This window comes from Gopherus evgoodei, chromosome 2 (assembly GCF_007399415.2).
Source record: "Gopherus evgoodei ecotype Sinaloan lineage chromosome 2, rGopEvg1_v1.p, whole genome shotgun sequence".
Lineage (NCBI taxonomy): Eukaryota > Metazoa > Chordata > Testudines > Testudinidae > Gopherus > Gopherus evgoodei.
Genome location: NC_044323.1, coordinates 238,835,961 through 238,859,189, shown reverse-complemented (window position 1 = coordinate 238,859,189; position 23,229 = coordinate 238,835,961). Strand labels below are relative to the sequence as shown.

The 23,229-nt window shown below is 51.6% G+C and overlaps 1 protein-coding gene across 1 annotated transcript in view; it reads left to right on the top strand.

The window, feature by feature from the left end:
- Positions 1 to 1,559: 1,559 nt before the first annotated feature.
- The window catches only part of TRPA1 (transient receptor potential cation channel subfamily A member 1), a 98,608-nt gene continuing 76,938 nt past the window's right edge, over positions 1,560 to 23,229 (top strand). The window contains 8 exon segments of the mRNA XM_030553265.1: positions 1,560 to 1,578; positions 1,581 to 1,667; positions 1,670 to 1,794; positions 7,865 to 8,027; positions 8,509 to 8,684; positions 10,523 to 10,630; positions 12,592 to 12,700; positions 14,234 to 14,379. Of these exon segments, the coding sequence (XP_030409125.1) occupies positions 1,560 to 1,578; positions 1,581 to 1,667; positions 1,670 to 1,794; positions 7,865 to 8,027; positions 8,509 to 8,684; positions 10,523 to 10,630; positions 12,592 to 12,700; positions 14,234 to 14,379 (933 nt within the window).

Below are 23,229 nucleotides of genomic sequence, written 5' to 3'. Positions count from 1 at the left end.
TCAGAAGAGTACCCAGAAGTGACCTACTAAAGGACAGGCCCAGCAAAGAAAGTGGTGTCCTAGATGTGCCTCCCCATGCAGAGCTGGTCACAGCATCTGTATGTAAATGTAGATGGATGTGTCCCTGCCTGTGTATGTGTGCTGGAGTCTGGGAGAGGGCTTGGCAGACTGGTCACAGCAGTACAGTGTAAAGGGACCCCATGCTGGTGGGTCAGGGGGCTCTGTGGTACCCTAGTTCCAGGTGGCACCCAAGGGGGAACCCGTCACACACACTACCCTTCTGTTGATGGTGTGCATCCTCACCAGGAGTGCTTTCACTAACTGTTTTTTGTCCACAAAACCGTGTAGTGTAGACAACGCCTAAGAGTAAACTCTCCAAAGGAGAACAAACACTATTGCAGTTTATACTGAGCTCTGAGAAACAGTGTAACCTACAAATTACTTACAACTCACCATTTCAGAGAAGTGCTTCTTCATAATTAATTAACTATTCCAGTAATTCATACTAATAGGCATTAGTGACTTCCCTTCTGAGCTACTGTAGTGTATGAGTGATCACCCTATTTGCTTCAGTCACAATTAATTTTAACGATAAGCAAGTAGTTAAATAATTTATAGTGACTTTTGTGACTTTTTGAAGATTTATATAGTAATATTAGAGCATGTGCAGTAGAACTTTCCCCCTCCCCATTTTTTAGGTTGCCTGAAAGTTAACATGAATAAAGCTCTAAACCATTTTAACATTAAGGCTCTCATACTTCTTAAGACCACCTTCGATAAGGCTACTTGAGTTAAGAACCCCTCTGTTAATGCAATGCAAATATTGAGAAATCAAGACGGGGCTGTTCAGATCCCTCAGTGTCAGTGGTGAAATCTTGCTTGATCTGAAGGAAATATCAAAATTTGAAATTTCAAAGAGTTTTGAAGCGTTTGCTGGTGAGTTGAGTACATATGGGTTTTCCTTGTTGTTCTTCTGACTCAGAGCTTATCCAATTGTTTGATCAACAAGAACACCAGGACAATTTTGAAGATTTTCTTGTTAAACTAAGGGGTTCCACCTTGCATGTTGCTGTGAGGCTGGGAGAGCCTTTACCCAGGCCTGAAGGAGATCCCCCTGCCTCTCTCACCAACAGAAGTTGGTCCCATGAACCTCCCCCACCTTGCCCCTCTAAGGGCAAGGACTGGCAGTTGTGCTGGTGAATCTCCCTCACAGCCCCCGGGGGCACAACATTCACCCCCTTCCTTCCCTCGCCGAACGCTCTCCTCGCCCCCCGGCAAAGGGCTTCGCTCGTGGCGGGGCGGGGAAAGACCCCCCTGAGCGCCCCTCAGGAAAGCGTTCCCGGAGTCGTGCTGCGGTTCCGGGCTGGTGGAAAGGGGGCGGGCAAGGGCTGGTTTCCTTGGCCCCGGTGAAGGAGGCGGGGAGACGTTTCCTAAGTGCCCCCAGCGCTTCGTTTCCCTAGCGGCTCTTGCAGCTGCGGGTCCCCACAGACACGCCAGGCTGCGGGGCTGCAGGCAGGGGCCGCCCGTGGGGAAGCGGAGGGGGAGCTGAGGTGCGTGGCATGAGGCGTGTCCCCGGCTGGCCGCGCTCCGCGCCCCGCCACGGGGGCTCCCCCGGCGCGGGACTCACTCGCTGCTCTCGCCGCCTTGCAGGTGGCTGAGGCGGGCGGCGGCAGAGCCATGAAGCGCGCCCTGCTGAAGCTGTTCCAGCCGCAGGAGAAGGCGGCGTGCGGCTCCTACCAGGGGGTCGTGTGCGAGGCCGATGCCGCCTCCCTCGCCTCGCAGGACGTCTTTAAGGTGGGTGCGGAGAGAAGCGGGGCAGACGGGCTGGCGAATGGGGCGGGCGCTGGGGGCGCGGGGAAGGTTGAGATGGGGGAGGTGAGCTGTCTAAGGTGGGGGCATGGGAGAGGCTGGAGACAGCGGGGGCACGGAGGGCGTGGGGCAGGAGGAGGCTTGGAAGGGTTAGATTTTTATTGGTCAATATCAGCAACCTCCATTTCCCCCTACACTCGCTAACACCCCCCCCCACACACACACACTGCATTTCCATGGATAACAGTCCAAATGTACAGCCCTGGGAAGGAAGAAAAGTGCCGTTTAAGAACCTGCCTGTAGTGATGGTGCAGCCCTGTTGGTCCCCAGATATTAGCTACTATGCTATTGGATATCCCTAGATTAGTATTAGCTATTATGACATGTAGAAGAGCATTGTGTGGCTTGAGGGCTTGTATCTCTCACCCACAGAAGTTGACCCAATACAAGAGATTGCCTCACCCACCTTGTGTCCCTTGAGAACTCACCGGAGTTTGATCTAAGGTTACTTGGTATATTTGGGGATTTAGATTTTAATGGTACTAAAGCTTGAACGTTTTGAATCTCAGTGTCTACTCTCACTAAATAAAAAGAACAGGAGTACTCGTGGCACCTTAGAGACTAACACATTTATCTGAGTATAAGCTTTCGTGGGCTACAGCCCACTTCATCGGATTAATAGAATGGAACATATAAGAAGAGTATATATATACATGCAGAGAAGATGCCATACCAGCATTGAGGCTAATTAATTAAGATGACCTGTTATCAGCAGGAAAAAAAACTGTTGTAGTGATAATCAAGATGGTCAATTACAGACAGTTGACAAGAGGTCGAAGGATAGTTATCATAAGGAAATAGATTCAAGTAGTGTAATGACTCAGCCATTCCCAGTGTCTATGAAAGACAGAGTTAATAGTATCTAATTTGCAAATCAATTCAAGTTCAGCAATTTTTCTTTGGAGCCTGTTTTTGAAGTCTTTCTGTCGCAAAATTGCCACCTTTAGGTCTGTTACTGAGTGGCCAGAGAAGCTGAAGTGTTCTCCGACTGGTTTTTGAGTGTTATGATTCCTGATGTCAGATTTGTGTCATTTATTCTTTTGTGTAGAGGCTATCCGGTTTGGCCAATGTACATGGCAGAGGGGCATTGCTGGCACATGATGGCATATATCACATTAGTAGATGTGCAGGTGAATGAGCTGAGCTTGAATTGATTTGCAATTGCTTGCAGGGACTGGGGAAGCAAGAGGTGCTCCTGCATGCCTGCAGGAGCTACAAGGGACTTATCAGGTGACATAGCATAGTGGTTAAGAGCGCCGCCCTTTGATACGTGAGACTAGGGTTCAAACCCTGGTTGGTACCCCTAAGGTGTCACCTGCCTACCTCAAATATGACAGCAACACGAACTAGGAGAGTCATACCAGCTCCGACGTCTGGATTAACAAGGTCCACGCCAGATGTTGAGGAACCAGGACAATCTGACAATAAGTGGGCTACTGAAACAAACCATTAATGGATGAGACAAGAGAACCTGGAATTGATGGAATGCTACTATAACAGTAGATGTAATGAGAGGGGATATATGAAATGTATGAGAGGACTAGGGATAGACAAAAGACCTACATCCACACTTACTGAGAAACAGCTAGTTACCCACCGCTTCAACATAGTAAAGAGAAAGCTGCTCTCACAGCTTGAGATAGACCAACTCCACATTACATCCCAGACTCAAGAAGGCCTGGAAGAACAAGTGGATGTGCGGCCCACTCCTGAAGCTGAAACTTCACTGCCTCCATTGCAGAGCACAGCAGCTGATATGAGGCATAAGATCATGGAGAAACTAGCTACAGTCAATCCTTGAGACCAATTACCAAGGCTCAGTGGAGAAGTACCATCAGATAGTATGTTAGAAGATGCCAATAGAGCCCTCATGACAATCCCTACTACCACTATAATGCAAACCAATGAACTGGTATACGCTACAGCTTCTGTAATCCTGGAGATGCTTGGCTATACGATCAAGAAGAACAACAGTATGTACACACCCTGGAAAATGAGGTTGGAGGATAAGACCAAGGCAACTCGGAGAGAAGTTAGTCAGCTGGTGGAACTACAGAAGGGTGTAGAGACTAAGGATAAGACTCGGCTACTGAAAAAATACAAGGGCCTGACTCCATCTGAAGCCCTAGAGACTGCTAAACAAAGGCTCACAGCACTGGCTACCAGGCTAAGGAGATACACTAGAGAAGCAGAGGCCAAAAAAGTAAATGCCCTGTTCTCTAAAGAACCATCTAAGGTATACTCCCAATTACAGTGCAACACCAGCAGCAGAAACTGAACAGTACTGGAAGAACATATGGGAGAAAGAGAAGACTCATAACACCAGTGCAAAGTGGCTGCAGGACCTGAGAACAGAGCACAGCAATCTCCCAGAACAGAAACCAGTTACCATCACAGTAGGAGACATCCAGCAGCGGGTCAAGAACATGAAGAGCTGGACAGCACCCAGACCAGACATGATCCACACCTACTGGCTAAAGAAACTAACAGCAGTGTATGAATGCCTAGCAGCACAGATGAACCAGCTGCTGGCAGCAGGCTCCCACCCAAACTGGCTAACACAAGGAAGGACAGTGCTGATCATGAAAGACCCCTGCAAGGGAATAGAACCATCCAACTACCGTCCAATAACCTGCCTCCCCCCACAACATGGAAAATCCTATCAGGTATCATAGCCGCCAGGCTACAGGACCATATGGGCCAGCACATGAGCACAGCTCAGAAGGGCATTGGGAACAACACCAGTTGCTCATAGATAGAGCAGTCACTCAGGGTCTAGACAGACCAATCTGAGCACAGCCTGGATTGACTACAGGAAAGCCTACAACTCAATGCCACACACGTGGATCTGTGAATGTCTGCTGCTATACAAAGCCAATAGGATACTAAGGACCTTCCTCAAGAACTCAATGGGACTATGGAAGACAACACTGGAAATCAACTCAAGGCAGCTTGCACAAGTGGCCATCAAGTGTGGCATATACCAAGGTGATGCACTGTCTCCACTGCTGTTCTGCATAGGCTTAAACCCCCTCAGCCAGATAATTACAAGGACTGGATACGGGTATGGGTTTAGGAGTGGAACTACCCATCAGCCACCTCCTCTACATGGATGACATCAAGCTGTATGCTAAGAGTGAACGAGACATCGACTCGCTAATCCACCTGATGCGCATTTACAGTGAGGATATCGGGATGTCATTCGGACTGGAGAAGTGTGGCCGGATGGTAGTGAAGAGAGGGAAGGTGTAGTCAAGACTGATGGGGTGGAACTACCAGCAGGCCACATAGCAGACATACAGACCAGCTACAAGTACCTTGGCGTCCCACAGTCACATGGAAACCACGATGAGGAGGCAAGGAAGACAGCAACATTCAAGTATCATTAAAGGATAAGACAGGTCCTGAAGAGCCAGCTCAGTGGGAAAAACAAGATCCACGCCATTAACAGATACGCCCTGCTGGTTATCAGATACCCTGCCGGTATAGTGAGCTGGCCAAGGGAGGACATGGAGGCTGCCGATGTGAAGACCCGGAAGCTCCTCACAATGCACGGAGGTTTCCACCCCAAGTCCAACATCCAGAGACTGTATACCAGCCGGAAAGAAGGTGGGCGGGGCTTGGTGAGCGTCAAAGCCACTGTCCTAGACGAAACCCGAAGCATCCAGGAGTACATCGGTAAGATGGCCCCCAAAGATGAGCTGCTGAGAGAATGCCTGAGGCAGCAGCAGACATGGGAGGAAGACCAAGCAGAAGAAGTGCTATGGCAAGACAAGATCCTGCATGGGATGTACCATTGACAGATAGCTGAGGTGGCTGACATTGGGAAATCCTACCAGTGGCTGGAAAGGGCTGGACTAAGACAGCACTGAGGCACTGATCATAACAACACAGGAACAGGCACTGAGCACCAGATCCACTGAAGCAGGGCTCTACTACACTAGAGAGGACCCAAGGTTCAGACTGTGCAGAGAGGCCTCAGAGACAGTCCAACACATAGTGGCAGGATGTAAGATGCAGGCAGGAACAGCATACACTGAACGGCACAACCAAGTGGCTGGCATTGTGTACAGGAACATCTGCACAGCGTATGGGCTAGATCCTCCCAAGACCAGATGGGAGATTCCACAGAAGGTTGTGGAGAATAGCAGGGCTAAGATTCTATGGGACTTCCAGATCCAGACGGACAAGCAGGTACTGGCCAATCAACCAGACATCGTGGTAATAGATAAGGACCAGAAGACAGTGATGGTGATAGATATAGCAGTGCCAACTGACAGCAACATCAGGAAGAAGGAATATGAGAAGCTGGAGAAGTATCAGGGCCTGAAAGAGGAACTAGAGAGGATGTGGAAAGTGAAGGCCAAAGTGGTCCCAGTGGTGGTAGGAGCACTCGGGGCTGTGACTCCTAAGCTGGGTGAGTGGCTCCAACAGATCCCAGGAACAACATCAGAGCTCTCTGTCCAGAAGAGTGCAGTGCTAGGAACAGCTAAGATACTGCACAGAACCCTCAAACTCCCAGGCCTCTGGTAGAGGACCCGAGTTTGAGGAAGACACATATCACTCATAGTGGTGAGAGGGGTATATATATATGCATAGAATATATAGATGCATAGAATGGAACATATAAGAAGAGTGTGTATGTGTATGTGTATAAAAATATGTGTATATATATATATATATATATATACATATTTTTATACACATACACATACACACTCTTCTTATATGTTCCATTCTATGCATCTGTTGAAGTGGGCTGTAGCCCACGAAATCTTATGCTCAAATACATTTGTTAGTCTTTACGGTGCCACAAGTACTCCTGTTCTTTTTACAGATACAGACTAACACAGCTGCTACTCTGAAACCTCTCACTAAATAATGATTGTCTGACCCCTTCCTTGTTTGACATGCAGCTGCATAATTTCCTGCAACTGTGAACATTTTAATGGATTTTTTTCTCCAGAGCAGCCCAGAATCCTGAGGGCACAATCCCCCTCTCTTTGAAATGTGACTTGAAGGCACAGCTCAGAATCATTCTCAGTCTCAGTATAAAGTTCTGTTCAGGGAAATGGACACGATTATTTTCCTTCATCGTTAAACTTTTCCCCCGGACACGAAAACAAAATAGAGGCTAGTGGGTAGGAAGATCTCTGACCTTATGCAGAAAGGAAAATAGCTGAGTCTAGATTACTTACATTATTGTTAATTTCATTTTTGCTGCTTGTTTTGGGTTTGATTCTGCACTCATTGAAGTCAATGGGAGTTTTGCCATTGACTTCTATGGAGCACGATATGATTCCTTCGGCATGGAGCTGTGCAGTTGATGAGCTATAGATGTTTTTGACTGTACCAACTGCAAAGAGCGCATACTCATTTCAGTATTTGAATACAACTACTTATATGCATTATCAGGCAGTAAGACAGGAGCAATAATATGAAAATTATACAGAAATTCACATGGTATTTTCTAATTCTTATTCTTTGCCATTCTTTTTAGCAAAAAGGAAAATTAGAAGCTGGAGTAAGGATGTCGAATTACACTTATACTTTTAAATATTGTATTTCACATTTGGATTGGTGTGAAGTGTCTGTTTTTAAATTTTCTGTTGCCAGCTGGTTTATATATTAGTTGTTTGATCCATTTAGTTTGTCTTTGATATATTGAAAGCTCAAATCAATTATAAGATTTATTATGATAAATCAATGAAAAAGTTCAACATTTTCAAAAATAACGTCTTTTACTTTTAGAAACCATTCAATAATGGTAAGGCCAGGAACAAATCACACCTTTATATTTCACATAATGAAAAACGTGTGCGAGGTCCTTAGCAAAAGTAAAAGTAATATATGTAGTCCAACTGCTTCTGAAACTGATAGGCAAACAAGACAGAAAGAAATTTTATTCTGATCTACTTTTTAGCATATGGTGTTACTAAAATCTAGTTTACTGGAAAAAAATAAAGAAATATACAACATTTGCACCCAAAATTAGGTGATTTCAGATGGAAGTGCTTGCAGATTACGGAGTTTCATTAAGAAAAATCGTTCTGGGCTTAGCAAATTGGATGAACTGAATGCCACTCCATTGCATCATGCTGCAGGAGGAGGTCAAATAGAATTAATGGAGATGATTTTAGATGATTCTTCCAATGAAGGTAATACATTATTAAATTATCTTCTGTATCATTAAATAAAAATAGTTAAATAAAAGCATTTGTTTCTTCACTGGTGTAGACTGGTGTTTGGATTTGTTACTGCCGTTTTCACAGAGGAATCATGATTTTCTTAACATTGTTTTGGTACCTTTGCTACATGTTCATCCTTGTTCTCCTCTGTTGCAGTATGTTGACATTTTTAATGTAACATTTCCTCTCAATAATAATATTGTGGATTCAGCATGTAATTAATTATTTGAAATTTATCTATAATGTAACTGGCAGCTTAGTAATAGCAGCAAGAGTCTTTCACAGTTGATGATTTATTTGAACAAACCTACAAACAAACAAACCCAATGACAGAGAATCTCTACTGAAAATATATTTCACAGGAAAATCAGTAGTCAATTAACTACATCAGAACATTTGCCAGCTACATGTTTATTGTAGTATTTACTTTGTTTTTTACCTTTTCACCTAGCGCTAAATGTGATGGACTCCTCTGGAAACACCCCACTGCACTGGGCCACAAAAAAAAACCAGATTGAAAGTGTTAAATTACTTCTCAGCAGAGGCGCTAACCCAAACATTCTAAACTCCAGTATGATGGCACCTCTCCATCTAGCTGTGCAGTACCTTCACAATGAAATAGTTAAGGTAAGATTATAGTCCAAGTAAATATACATGCATAAAGGGCTCAAGAGCCACCTGGGCACCCAGTTTCACTAGTTGTATGCAAAATTCCAAGTGTAGAAATGCACATCCAGTGAAAATAAAGCCCTTTAAGTTCTTCAAATGGCAGGTATGCTGTACAGCATATGGCACTCACAAAAGAGATAATCTGTACTCAGAAGTTGCTAAGAAAAAGTGACATCAACAAATTTATCCATTAAGATTTGTTCTGACAGTGATTTTTAGTAAGAAAATTTGGTTTTTAGTAAACAAAACATTTTATAACCATGTTGAAAACAGTTTCAATACAAATATTGATAAAGCTGAAATTAAAATGTTGATAAAATATTATGAAAAATTTAGCAGCAAATGGGACTATTCCAAATCCTATTAAACAGAAACAACTTTGAAATTTTTAGCAAAACTATTTCCCCATTTTTGACTAGGCGTATGTTGTATAGGTAGAATTCTGGAAGTTACTAGCTCATGCATTTGTTATAACATCAGCAGAAAAGTACTTTTCTAAATTGAATCCCAACTCTTCCAATAGTTTTCTCAAACACAAAAAGGAAGAAAACACCACTGTGTTCCATAATGTAAATAAAGTTCTGTAAGATGTCTGAGATTCCCCTAAACAGCTGCCAAAACCCCCAGCTTCCCCCTCACAGCTTTTGCAATGCACATATGTACTATCTGTAAAAAACAAATCTGGAACACGTTGGAATTTGAAAATTGAATTCTGGATTTAGGCCTAAATTCACCTTCAAGACTCTGCACAAGTCTGCTCATGCTTATGTATATGCGTTGATGTCTTCTCCCTCACTTTCCTCTATTCAACCTAACTCTCCCTTTGTTTCCCTTTCCAAAAGCTAGTTAATATGCCAAATTCTCCAGTGCAGACAAGGCATTTGGGAGCTATTAGAAAGGGAAATAAAGTAAATTTATTTAGCAAAAGAAAACACAGAAAGAGAAATATAGATAATATCTAGAGACATTTAATTTTTCTCAGATCTCCCAGAATCCATTGCTGCTTAGATCTCTGCTGGTAACTTTGATAGATATCCAGACAGCAGCAGAAATTCAGTGCTATATAGTTCAATGCCAGTATAAACACAGGGCAAAACTGAATCAGAACTTGACCCAAAATAGTATAGCTAGTGTGGAGTCACTTTACTGTTGGTGCTTTCAGCAGTCTTGTCCCACTAGTACAATTACTAGGGATTCTCTACTGCAGGGCTGGCAATAGGTTTCTGCTGCCCCAAGCAAAATAAAAAAAACAAAACCCTCCGAGAGTGCAACTGCCGAAACAAAAAACAAAACAAAACAAAAACACCCAGAGTGCCGCCCCTGGAATTTTGCCACCCCAATACGTGCTTGGTTTGCTGGTGCCTAGAGCTGGTCCTGCTCTACTGTAAACATGAGCTTTGTTTCCCTGACCTGCTCTCACCTGCACTTTCTTGCACTGTGGTACATAAATCTGGAACTCCTTTCTTCTCCTTCCATTACTCCTTTCTTCTGTGTGTTGTTGGTGCTCCTCAAATAGAACACTAATAATAAGAAATGATTCATGATAAGCAATTAAATTAGTGGAAAATTGTAAAAGTTCTCTTTTGTGGCTATTAGCCAGGATGGGCAAGAATGGTGTCCCTAGCCTCTGTTTGCCAGAAGCTGGGAATGGGTGATGGGATGGATCACTTGATGATTACCTATTCTGTTCCTTTCCTCGGAAGCACCTGGTTTTGGCCACTGTCGGAAGACAGGTTAATGGGCTAGATGGACCATTGGTTTGAGCCAGTATGGCCATTCTTATGTTTACTGTCTAGGTGTTGGTCCAACACAGCAGTACAGATGTTAATCTGGAAGGAGAAACTGGCAACACACCTGTAATACTAGCATGTTACAAAGAAAATCCTGAGGCACTGACACTTCTGGTATGTAGAGTTATTTGATTTTCCCTAATGTTCTTCCACTTATCTTAATACAATGTGTTGTCTTTTTTTCTACTTTGTATATCTCTGCGTAACCAAAGAAGTGTAAACATAAATTAAAGCCCTAGTACAGGGCTATTCTTAGACATTTTGGTGCCCTATGCAGCCCTAGGCCTCTGCGGGGGGGGGGGGGGGGGGCAGGTCCCAGACCTCCATGGGGGCGGGCAGGAGCAGGCTTGGGGGGCAAGGGGGAAACTGCCCCCCTGCACGAGCCGATGGAGTGGGTTGGGGCTGTGTTGCTACACTTCCTGCTGCCCGGTGATTGCAGCGTGGGCCCAACCCCACATTCATGGGGTGGCGGGAAGTGGAGTGTCATGACCCCAGCCTGCTCTGCTCCCCTGGCTCCCAGCCCTGGGACTTGGAGGGCAGAGGGAGACTGCCCCACAGCACTCACTGGCGCCATGGAGTGGGCTGGGGCCAGGTTGCTCCATTTCCCACCACCTGGTGAGTGCAGGGCACACCTGACCCCTGCTGCAGTCCCCCAAGATGTTGCTCAGAGGAAGGAGTGTAGTGGGGCTGGAGCTGAGCAGGGGCCGGAAGAGGTAGGGTGGGCATGCAGGGCCAGGGGCCATGGGGAAAAGGCAGAGCAGAACAGAGGCAGCTTTCCTGGGCAGCTCAGCCAGCCAGGGAATTGGGCTGGCTGCTGGTGCAGCATGCAGCTGTGTAGGGCACCAGGAAATTTGGGGCAATTTGGTGCCCCAAATTTCCTGGTGCCCTATGCAGCTGCTTACTTTGCATATGGGTAAGGACAGCCCTGCCCCAGTACTGCAAGTTGCATGTGCCTGAGTAGTGCCCCGTTCACTTCAATGTATCCCTATAATTCTGCAAATAAGTGTGTCACAGCCTTGTGCTCTCATGTAGTTCCATTACATGTAAGGGTGCATTTATTTGCAAAATTGGTGTCCTGAGCTAGAAAAAAGACATTTTAGCATCTTGCATGAGGTATATTTTTTTCCTTTTTTCTGAAAAGCAGTGTGCTTTATCTGTCAGTATATGCCTGTCTTTCCTTGGGAATCTTTTAAATCTGTTTGTACCTACAGCAACACTATGAAAAAAATTGTTAACAAGATTCTTGAGTGCATTGTGTGAAACAGTGCCCATTCCTGAGAAAAATAGCTTGTCCTGACCAAGCTGGAAGAAAGAAAAGAGGCAATGGATGTAGTTTAATTAGGCTGCAACTTTAGTCTCTTAAAATATCTGGGAATACCCAGCAATAAATCATACAGTGTGGGTCATCATTATTTCCTTAATTGTTTTCTCCTATTTGGGAGAACTGCTGTCTGCCCTCCCCTTTCCCAACCTGGTCCCAGTCTGTCACTGTAACCCCAGCATTGTTGAATGAGGGTTATGGAGGAGCTGGATCAGGGGTTCAGGGGATCAGGGGTTGTCTCCCCACTGCACCAGACATTAGGAACTTCAGCCCCATTTCCCCAGTATCTTCCCCTAAATCCCCTTCCAAATCGAGTTTATCAGGGAACTGTATTCTCTCTATATTGTGTGCTGGCACTGGACAGCTGCTACACCTACTATCTGCTAAGCTCCCTAACTGGGTCCTCGATCTGCTGTGAGGAAGGTGAAAAAACTCACCCCACTTTCATCAAGTATATTTAAAAAACCCCAGAAACCCTCAAATGAAATGTGATTTTGGAAATGTGAATTTTAGAAAATGGTAGGGTAAACTTCAAGCATGCTGCTTGAGGAATTACACTTAACTGTTTTTGGATTTATATGTATAAGTCTAGCCCGCTATTCTAATTTTTTTTCAGATAAACATGTACTTTAAATATCATCAAAACATAGAATGAAGACAGACATTATAAGAGAGAAAGTACATCTATGATAATGTGTTATTTGGTCATAATTTGCAGCATGCCATTTAACTATATGTGGACACTATTTTTCAGCTTGAAAATGGAGGAAAGTTATGTAAATCAAACAAAACTGGATGTATGCCTGTCCATGCAGCTGCCTTTTCAGGTTCAAAAGCATGTATGGAAATTATTTTAAAAAAAGGTAAATAAATGTTCCAGATCTCTTTTGTTTCATCCTTATTAGTTATAGGGTACTGTAAATGAGCAGCCTCCTCCCAGCTGCCCTCTCGTGGTCTCAAGGCAGCCCTTCAATTAGCCCCTCACCTCAGTTTCCCTTTTGAGTCCCCAGTGTCTCTGTGGAAGCTTATCTTCTAATCCACACACAGTTGATTAATAAAACATAGTGCAAATAGTCCATAGTAAAAGTTCCAAAACATAGTCCATATCACCCAAGTGCAAGTAGTCCTTAAAAACCACATATCCTTTTGGCCACTGACATAACATGAACCACATTCTGACATCTTCTGCTACACCTGGTCTCTTTGTCAGTCCTCTGTTTCTCAGCTATGACAGCTACCCCAGGCCTTCCTTTTGGGGGGCAACCCTGCTCTCCTCATGGAAACTCTCAAAGCCTCTCTTCTGGGAGTATCCTCCTTTCATTCTTTCTCTGGATCCAACTCTCCAGCAAGGAGACATCAGTTGGTAAGACCCTCTGCTGCTGCCCCTTCCTTCATCCTTTTCTGGCTGTTGGCTCTGGCTTAGAGCCAGCAGGAATCCCTCTCTCTGCTACTGCTGCTGCTCCTCCTCCTATTATTATTATCTTTAGCCCTCTCCAGCCCTGGCTTTCTGACTTGAGGATGCCAGCCAGCCGGCAAGCCCTTCTTGCTGCTCTCCTGCCTTCAGACTTCTCCGAGGGACCACCTTCCTTCTATGGCAGCTTTCCTCTCTTTTCTCCTGTCTGACTCCTGACTGACTGACCCAGCTCTGACTTTTAACTGACCTTTTATAGGCCCCCAGGTGCTGCCCCATCCGCTTAATTAGTCTAACTGGGAGTACCTAGACTGGGATAGGAGAGCTGAGCCCAGTTTCATTTAATGGGCCAGTTATCCTGTTACGGTACATCTGTAGTTGAGCTGGGAGGCTTGTGTAGATGTACATCCATGAGTTCTGCTTGTGCTAGTGCCTAAAAAAGTAGTGTGTCTGTGGAGGCACAGGCGGTGGTGTCTCAGGCTAGCCACCTCAGTATGTACCCATGGGTTAGGTGGGCTTATACTTGTGCTGGCTAGCCCATGTGGCTGCCTGTGCTACTGAGACACACTGCCATTTATGGACATTAGCTCCGGCAGAGCTAATGTGAGTATGTCTAAGCAAGCTGGGAATCACATCTCCCAAAAATACCTGTAGTAACACTTAGTGCATATTTAGTACTTTGCTTCTCAAAGGGCTGTGCAAACAAAGGTTTTGATCCTGCAGACATTTACACACTCTAACTCTCTACAAGTTCAATGAGAATGCTCCAATGAGTAGAGTTACACATATAAGTAAATGCTTGTACAACAAGAGCCGTAATTTATATGCTCCCTTGAATGAGTGAACACAGAACTCCATGAGTGTTAACAGGAGTTACATGTTGGTATTGTGGGGGAAAATATATCCCTATATTTGTTTGTTTTTTAAATCTTGATTTCTTGTGTTATTTTTATTTAATAAGTTTGTATTTTGTTTTCTTTCTCAGGTGAAGAGTTAGGCTATTCTACTGAAAGTCACATCAATTTTACCAATAATGGAAAGTGCAGTCCTCTTCATCTGGCAGTTCAGAGTGGAGACTTGGGAATGATTAAAATGTGCATCGAATATGGAGCACAGATTGATCTGAAACAGGTAACTGTTAGTATAATACAATACATAATCCCCTTCATTTTCAGCTCAAACTGATTTTACCAAAAAAATCCCAGGTTTTACAGAAGGTATTATTCATTTTTTTCCAGTTTTGTATTATTCAAATATATAAAAATAACTTGTTTTATTAGGAAAACACAATGTATTGCATGAGATATCTGTATTATGATAAAACATCAATCTGTGTGTACATGAAAAGCTGCCTTTTGAAGTAAGGCTATGTATTAGTCTAGATGATACACACAATAAACAAACAGGCACACACGCAAGCTCTGAAGTGCATGCCCATCTGAACCTACTGATGAATCTCATGCCCATCACATACACATTTCAAGCTGTTAGCAGATAGCAGTTTAAAGACCTGACGTACTAAAATGGGAAGAAAATCTATATCAGAATAAGTTTCAGAACATAAGGAAGTATTTGAAAGTTTAAAAAAAACAGGAAAAAAGGATGAAATGGAGTGTATGCACTGCAAATGATGAGGCCCAATTATTTAATATAAATATTTATAGGCTGATAGTTCTAAGTCTTGTGACAAAGTTCCTCCTCTACCTTGGTGGGTCCTGCGCTTATTGGCAGAGTTTGCTCACCTCAGTGATCCTCCCCACAGTCTGGGTCAACTTCTCCTGCGTCTGATCAGGAGTTGGGAGGTTTGGGGGGAACCCAGGTCCACCCTCTACCCTGTGGATTGTAGCTGTCTGTAGTGCCTCTTGTAACAGCTGCATGACAGCTACAGCTCCCTGGACTACTTCCCCATGGCCTTCTCCAAACACCTTCTTTATCCTCACCACAGGGCCTTCCTCCTGGTGTCTGATAATGCTTGTACTCCTCAATCCTCCAACCGCACACCCTCTTATTCTCAGTTCCTTGCGCCTCTTGCTCCCAGCTCCTCACACGCACTTCCTCTCCTTTGGCTCTCCCCTTTCTGACTGGAGTCAACTCCTTTTTAAACCCAGGTGCCCTGATTAGCCTGCCTTGATTGGCTGCAGGTGTTCCAATTAAGGCAGACAGGCTGATTAGTTCTAGCAGGTTCCTGATTACTCTAGTGCAGCCCCTGCTCTGGTCACTCAGGGAGCAGAAGCCTGCTTCTCCTGTGGCCAGAAATCTCTCTTCTGCCACTTTGCTGTAGAGGAAGGAGGGAGAGGGCTGCTGCTGCTGCTGTTCCTGCTGGGCACTGGGCCCTCGCTGCTGCTGTTTCTGCTGCTGTTCCTGCTCCTGCTGCTTTCCTGGCTGGGCTAGACACCACCACCTACCCCTCTCTCTGCTGTCTGTTTGCTGGCTGGCTGGTGGTTCCCCCCCTCCACCTCAGTTACTGCTGTTATTCCACCTACAGCCCCTTGGGGGGGGGGCTGCTGGCCTGCTTCCCAGAGAAGAGGGGAGTAAGGGACCCCAGCTCTTGTTGCTGAGACCACCACCCTCTGAGCGGGGTCCCTCCTGCCTGGACGCCAGACCACCACCACCTGGAGCTGCTGGGCCTACTGTGGCTGTTGCTGGGGAGCTGTTGGTGCCCGGAGGAGGAGAGGAAGGAGAAGAGGACCACCTGCTGCTGGAGATAGTATGAAGACCACTGTGGAGGGGGCTTTTCTGGACTGAGTCTTTTTCAAACTGTGCTCTTGTGGTGGGGGTTTAGACTGTGTCTGCTGGGGAACCAGGGGTGTGGCGTGGAGCCTGCCCCCGATCCATCCGTGTCCCCCTTCGCCCCCACCACCATCGTTGCCCCCTCCACCATCCCGCTGGCTATTCTCCTTCTGCTTTGGACTCCTGCCTCTGGGACTGAGCTGCTCGCCTGGCTCACCACGCCTACTTCCTCCATTTGGGCCTGCAGCAGCAGCAGCCAACCATTGACTTTTTGGCACGAGTGCCTGTGGGTGCACCACCTCCCCCCTCATACTGGACTGACCCCCTCCCCTCTGCCACATTTGTCCGCCCCACCTATTTCCCTCTGCTGCCTGATAGTTCTGCCCCGGCCCTGTAGCTGTCCCCGTGGTCCCTCTACCCCAATCTCAGCTCGCCCTTTCCCCCCACCCTGTGCTCCCTCAGCCCTGATCGGTTCCCCCCAATGCGCCCACGCCCCCTCTCAGGCGCTTGTGCCCTTCCCCATTTGGTTTCCCCTTGTTCACTGCACTCCCCCCTCTGCCGTTGCCCCCCCGCTCCCCTAGTGCAACTAGAGGAGCCGGAACCCCCCTCTGCGTTGGAGCCCTGCACCGATCCCACCCGTAGTCCTTGGTTGCTCCCTACGCCCCTTTAGCCTTCCCCTTCTGGCGCCCTCCTCCCCTGCCTGTAGCCTAGCGGGGAGGGGTGGCCGCCTCCTCTCCTTCCCCTCCCCTCGCTGTTTGTCCCCCTCCCCGCTCTCGTTATGGCGGGGGACGCGGCGGGGGAGACCCCTCGCGATGCTCCCACTACCCCTCCTCCACCTGCCCCCGTGTCCACTGCCCAAGCCTCTACCTCGACCGCCGCTGCCGATCCACCTACCACCGCCCCTGCTGGGGCACCGGCGGCGGCAAGTACTGGGGAGACCTCCGTTGCTGCCACTTCTCTCGCCCCTTCTGATTCGGGGGGAGCCCCCCCAGCCGGTGGGAAGGGTCGGGGTGGGAAGAAGGGTAAGGGCCCCGCTAGAAAGGCCAGGCCCTCCATGGCGGAGACTGCCCCCGCTGCCGCAGCCCCACTACTGGCTGCGGCGTCCCTCCCCGCTGTTCCCTCCACTAGCTCTGCAGGTGTCCCTCCCCCGGCCCCCAGGGCGTACGCCCAGGTGGCGGCGGCCCCCCCGCCTGCCGCTGCTCCTCCGCCCGCTGCTTCCGCCAACATCTACAGCGGCCGGGGCCCCTTTCCCACTTTGACCAGGAAGCACGGCGTCCGTTGCCTCCTGGTGCCCGCCTCGCCCCACGTGGAGACCTACGTGCGGGCGTTGGCCAGGGTAGTGGGTCCCACGGCCATCGTGGCGGCCTCCAAAATGTATGGGAAGGTGGTCTTCTTCCTGGCATCGGAGGCTGCCGCCCAGGAGGCGGTAGAGACGGGCCTGGCGGTGGGGGGCGTGTTCGTCCCCCTGGAGCCGTTAGAAGACCTGGGGGTCCGCTTGATCTTGACCTCCGTCCCTCCCTTCCTGCCCAATGCCGCCCTGCTGCCCGCCCTTTCTGCCCTGGGACGCCCCATCTCTGTCATCAGCCCTCTCCCCTTGGGCTGCAAGGACCCCGCCCTCCGTCATGTTCTCTCGTTCCGCCGGCAAGTGCAGCTTCAACTGCCGCCGGCGGCGCGTGGCGGAGAGGCGCTCGAGGGGTCCTTTCTGGTCCCTTACCAGGGAGCCCACTACCGGGTGCATTACTCGACGGGGGAGGCCCGGTGCTACCTCTGCCGGGCGATGGGGCACGTCCGGAGGGACTGTCCCTTGGCCCAGCACGGAGGAGCGTCCGGGACCCCCGAGCCCCGGCAAGGCGCCGGCCCTGTCATCGCCGGTCCCCCTAGCTGCCCGGCATCCGAAGCTGCCCCTCCTCCTCCTTCTCGGTCCACCTCTGTGGAGGAGGGTGTGGCGGGGCTACCGCCGGCCGTGGGAGAGAGCCCGTCCCAGGGGGAATCCTCCCCGGTTTCTGCTGTCCCACCACTGCCTCCTCGAGTCCCTGAGCCGTTGCCCTTGCCCCCCGAGCCGACCCCTGTTAGCCTGCCCCCGGATGATGCCATGGAGGGCTGGTCCTTAGTGCAGGGGAAGCGGGGCAAGCGGAAGGCTCGAGTTTCTTTACATACTTCGGATTCGGAGGCCCCCCGGAAGAGCAGGAAGGGGGGCGCCGATGTCGAGTCTTCCGCCTTGCCCCCTGATGACTCCCGTTGTGTGGAGCTGGCTGGGGATGCTGTGGCAGCACCGGACGGTAACACCGCCCCTCCTCCAGGGTCCCTTCCCGTGGAAGCCCCCGAGGGAGCCTCTCTCGCCCCCTTCCCACTTGACGCCTCTGAGAGTGCCGCGGTGGGTATCGCCTCGGGTGCTGGCGGGGAGGGCCCTGGGGTGGTGGACTGTGATCTCCCTCCCATCTACGCAGAAATCGAGGCCCTGGGTTTGACCCCGGTCACGCAGGGGGAGGACGACCCTCTGCCGGCGGGCCTCGATCTGGGCGACCTCACTACATCCCCCCTGTCCCTGGGTTCCCTTCCCCTACCCGCTGTTTCTGCTCCCACCTCTGAGGGTCCCCTGGAATCTTCCCTCGACTCGGCTGTGGGTGGCACTCTGTTGACGGCCGCCGAGCCCCTTGGGGCGACGGCCAGTGCCCTGCTGCCGAGACCCGCTTCCCAGGGGGTGACCCTCTTGGGTGTGGAGGACCCGCCCTCCTTCCTCAGCGGGGACCCCATTGACCACCATCTCTCTCTGGGTGCCGAGGCTGCCGCACGTGCCACAGTGGCTGAGCCCGGCATCGTTAGGGGTCCCCTGCCCACTTCCCAGATCCTTGAGCCTGGCCAGGAGGAGCCACCTTCCGGCGTCTCACCTATGGAGGCTCCGGATCCTGCTTCTACCTCCTTCCCGGATTCTCTCCCTGATCCACGCCCTACTCCTGTTGGCCCTGTCCTTATCCCCCCCACTTCCTGTGATGTCAGTGCCGCCCCTGGCAATCCCTCCCAGGGAGCGGGTTCACTAGTTCTTTCCTGTCCCGACCCCCCAGGGGCTGCTGTTCCCCTTCCACCGCCCCTTCTTGATTCTGGGAGCGGGGCGGGTCGTGTGGCGTCGGTCCATCTGCTGCCACGTTGGGGATCTGCCCCCTGCCTACCCGCCTCAGTGGGCCACGGGGCTGTGACAGGGGCCCCACTGGGGGCCAGTCATCGATCAGTGACCCCAGCCCCCCATGCGCTGAGAGAGGAGCTGCGGGAGTTCCTCGAGGACGTCCGTGGCTCCCGGAACAAAGTCCATCTTGCGCTCCAGCGGTGGGGGGATTTCCATCAGGTCCTCCGGGCCGCGAGGGCCCTCATGGGGGAGGGTAGGAGGACCGGGAAGCAGACCGCCGCGGCCTACCGGCGGGTCCGTGTCTTCCGTGACTCCTTACTCACCTTCGGGGTTGGTCACGGATTGCTGCGCGGCCTGCCGGAGGCCGTGGGCGTGTCTGCCAGCGAGGATCACCCCCAGCCCTCCTCATGGCGCCGATCATCCTTGCCACCTTAAACACCCGAGGCTGTAGGATGGGTCTCCGCAGGAGCCAGGTGCTCTCCTTCCTCCGGGAGGGGGGGTACTCTGTGGTTTTCCTGCAGGAGACCCATACGGATCCTGCCGCTGAAGCTAGCTGGCGGCTGGAGTGGGGGGACGGGGCCTACTTTAGCCACTTCTCTGTCTGCGCGGCTGGAGTGGCGACCCTGTTCTCCCCCGACCTACGGCCCGAGGTGCTAGGGGTCGCCGAGGCTGTGCCGGGTCGCCTGCTGCACCTCCGGATCCGTGTGGAGGGGCTTGTGGTTAATCTCGTCAACGTTTACGCCCCGACATCGGCCCCGGAGAGGCTACATTTTTATCAGCAGGCGTCCGCCTTCCTTGGCTCCCTGGATCCTCGTGAGTGCCTGGTCCTGGGAGGGGATTTTAACACCACCCTCGAGGAACGGGACCGCTCGGGGACCGAGCAGTGCCCGGCAGCTGCGGATGTCCTCCGGGAGATTGTCGACCGCCACTTCCTGGTGGACGTCTGGCGTGACCACCACCCAGACGACGTCTCGACGTTCACCTTCGTCCGGGTGGAGGCCCATCGGTCGTGCCACTCCCGGCTGGACCGTATTTACCTGTCACGTTTCCACCTTTCACGGGCCCACTCCTCCAGCGTTCGGCCGGCCCCCTTTTCGGATCACCACCTTGCCACCGTGACGGCCTCTCTCTGCGCGGAGAGGCCGGGGCCGGCCTATTGGCACTTTAATAATAGTTTGCTGGAGGATGCGGGCTTTGTGGCGTCCTTCCGGGAGTTCTGGCTGGCCTGGCGAGAGCAGAGGCGCGCCTTTTCCTCGGTGCGGCGGTGGTGGGATCTGGGGAAGGTGCGCGCCCGGCTCTTCTGCCGTGACTACACTCGGGGTGCCAGCCGACGGAGGGATGCGGCGATAGGGCAATTGGAGCGGGAGGTCTTGGAGCTGGAGAGGCGTCTGGCCGTCAACCCCGAGGATCCATCCCTCTGCGGAGCGTGCCGGGAGAAGCGGGAGGAGCTCCGAGCCCTCGAAGACCATCGGGCCCGGGGTGCTTTTGTTCGATCCCGCATCCACCTCCTTCGGAGGATGGATCGCGGCTCCCGCTTCTTCTACGCCCTGGAGAAAAGGAGGGGGGCCAAGAAGCACGTCACCTGCCTCCTGGCGGAGGACGGCACCCCCCTCACGGATCCGGCGGAGATGTGCCAGAGGGCCAGGGCCTTCTACGCCACTCTTTTCTCCCCGGATCCGACCGATCCTAACGCTTGCAGAGTGCTCTGGGACGGGCTCCCGACGGTCAGCACGGGCGACCGGGACCGGCTAGAGCTGCCTCTCACTCTGGCCGAGTTCTCGGAGGCCCTCCGTCGCATGCCCACCAATAAATCTCCGGGCTTGGACGGGCTGACCGTGGAGTTCTACCGCGTGTTCTGGGACGTCCTCGGCCCAGATCTGGTCACTGTCTGGGCCGAGGCTTTGCAGAGCGGGGTCCTCCCTCTCTCGTGCAGGCGAGCCGTGCTGGCCTTATTGCCGAAGAGGGGAGACCTCCGCGACTTACGGAATTGGCGTCCCGTCTCGCTCCTCAGCACGGACTACAAAATTGTTGCGAAGGCCATCTCAATGCGGCTAGGGTCCGTGCTGGCGGACGTGGTCCATCCAGACCAGACCTACACCGTCCCGGGCCGCACCATCTTTGATAACTTGTATCTGGTCCGGGACCTTCTGGAATTGGGGTGTAGGGATGGTCTGTCGTTCGCCCTCCTGTCCCTGGATCAGGAGAAGGCGTTCGACCGGATGGATCACGGGTATCTCCTGGGCACTCTGCGAGCGTTCGGCTTCGGACCCCTGTTTGTGGGTTTTCTGCAGGTGCTGTACGCTTCCGCGGAGTGTCTGGTCAGGCTCAACTGGACCCTGACCGAGCCGGTCAGCTTCGGGCGGGGAGTGCGGCAGGGGTGCCCCCTCTCGGGCCAGCTGTACACTCTGGCGATCGAGCCCTTCCTCTGTCTCCTCCGCAAGAGGTTGACGGGGTTGGTGCTTCGGGAGCTGGGGCTGCGGCTGGTCCTGTCGGCATACGCCGACGATGTGCTCCTCGTGGTCCCGGACCCGGGCGACTTGGCGCGGGTGGAGGCTTGCCAGGCTGTGTACTCGGCGGCCTCCTCCGCCCGGGTCAACTGGGTCAAGAGCTCTGGCCTGGTGGTCGGGGACGGGTGGCAGGCGAGCTCCCTCCCACCTGCGCTTCAGGCCATCCGGTGGAGCGCGGGTCCGCTGCTCTATCTCGGCGTTTACCTTTCTGCCACGCATCCGTCTCCGCCGGAGAACTGGCAGGATTTGCAGGGCAGGGTGACGGAGCGGCTCCGGAAATGGACAGGACTACTCCGGTGCCTCTCCCTTCGGGGGAGGGCACTGGTGCTTAATCAACTGGTCCTGTCCATGCTCTGGTACCGACTCAACACCCTGGTCCCGGCCCCGGGTTTCCTGGCCAACCTCCGGACTGTGATTCTGGAGTTCTTTTGGCCAGGGACGCACTGGGTCTCTGCAGGGGTCCTCCACCTGCCCCTGGAGGAGGGGGGGCAGGGCCTGAAGTGCTTACGCGCTCAGGTCCATGTCTTCCGCCTCCAGGCCCTGCAGCGGCTCCTGTTTGGTGCGGGTAGTCCGGCGTGGAGCGTATTGGCGCACGCCTTCCTCCGCCGCTTTCGAGGGCTCCGATACGACCGGCAGCTCTTTTACCTCCATCCGAGAGGTCTTCCGCGAGACCTCTCCGGGCTGCCGGTCTTCTACCAAGACCTCCTCCGGACCTGGAAGCTCTTTTCAACGACCAGGTCCGTGGCGGCCACCGTGGGGGTCGACCTCCTCGCGGAGCCCCTGCTACACAATCCCCAGCTTCGTGTGCAGGTGGCGGAGTCCCCCACGGTGTGCCAGAGGTTGGTCTCGGCGGGAGTCACCAGGGTCGGAGACCTCCTGGACTACGACCGGGGAGACTGGCTGGATCCCCTGACGCTCGCTCAGCGCATGGGGCTCTCCAGACCTCGTACTCCCCAGCGCGTACTTCAGGAGGTGAAGGCCGCTTTACTGCCCGCTGCTCGGGCTTACCTCGACCGGGTCCTGCGAGAGGGCACGCCCCGCCCACCCTCCACCCCAGGCCCCGTGGACATTTTTATCGGGCCCCTGCCCCGTAGACCCGATCGGCCCCCTCACCCTTTCACTGCCAGCCGGCTGCATGATCTGCAGCCGGTTTTGTTCCAGACCGCGCCACGGAAACATCTGTACTCGCTCGTGCTCCATACCCTTCACTACCTCACCCTCGCATCCCGCCCCGATACCAAATGGCGGGACCTCCTGCCGCCTCTCGAGGGTGAGGAGCCCCGGTGGGCCAGCTTGTACTCTGCCCTGGTCCCGAGGCCCGCCGGGGATATCAGTTGGCGGCTCCTTCACGGAGCCGTGAGCACGGGCGTGTACTTGGCGCGGTTCATATCTGTCCCTAGCACCTGCCCTTTCTGTGGGGAGAAGGAGACCTTGGCGCACGTTTATTTGGAGTGCGCCAGGTTGCAGCCCCTGTTCCGGCTCCTCCTGAATATTTTCCTGCGTTTTTGGTTGCACTTTTCCCCTCACCTTTTTATCTACACGCTCCCCATCCGTGGCCCCACGAAGTCGCGGGATCTCCTTCTCAACCTCCTCTTGGCCCTGGCCAAACTGGCCATCTACAAC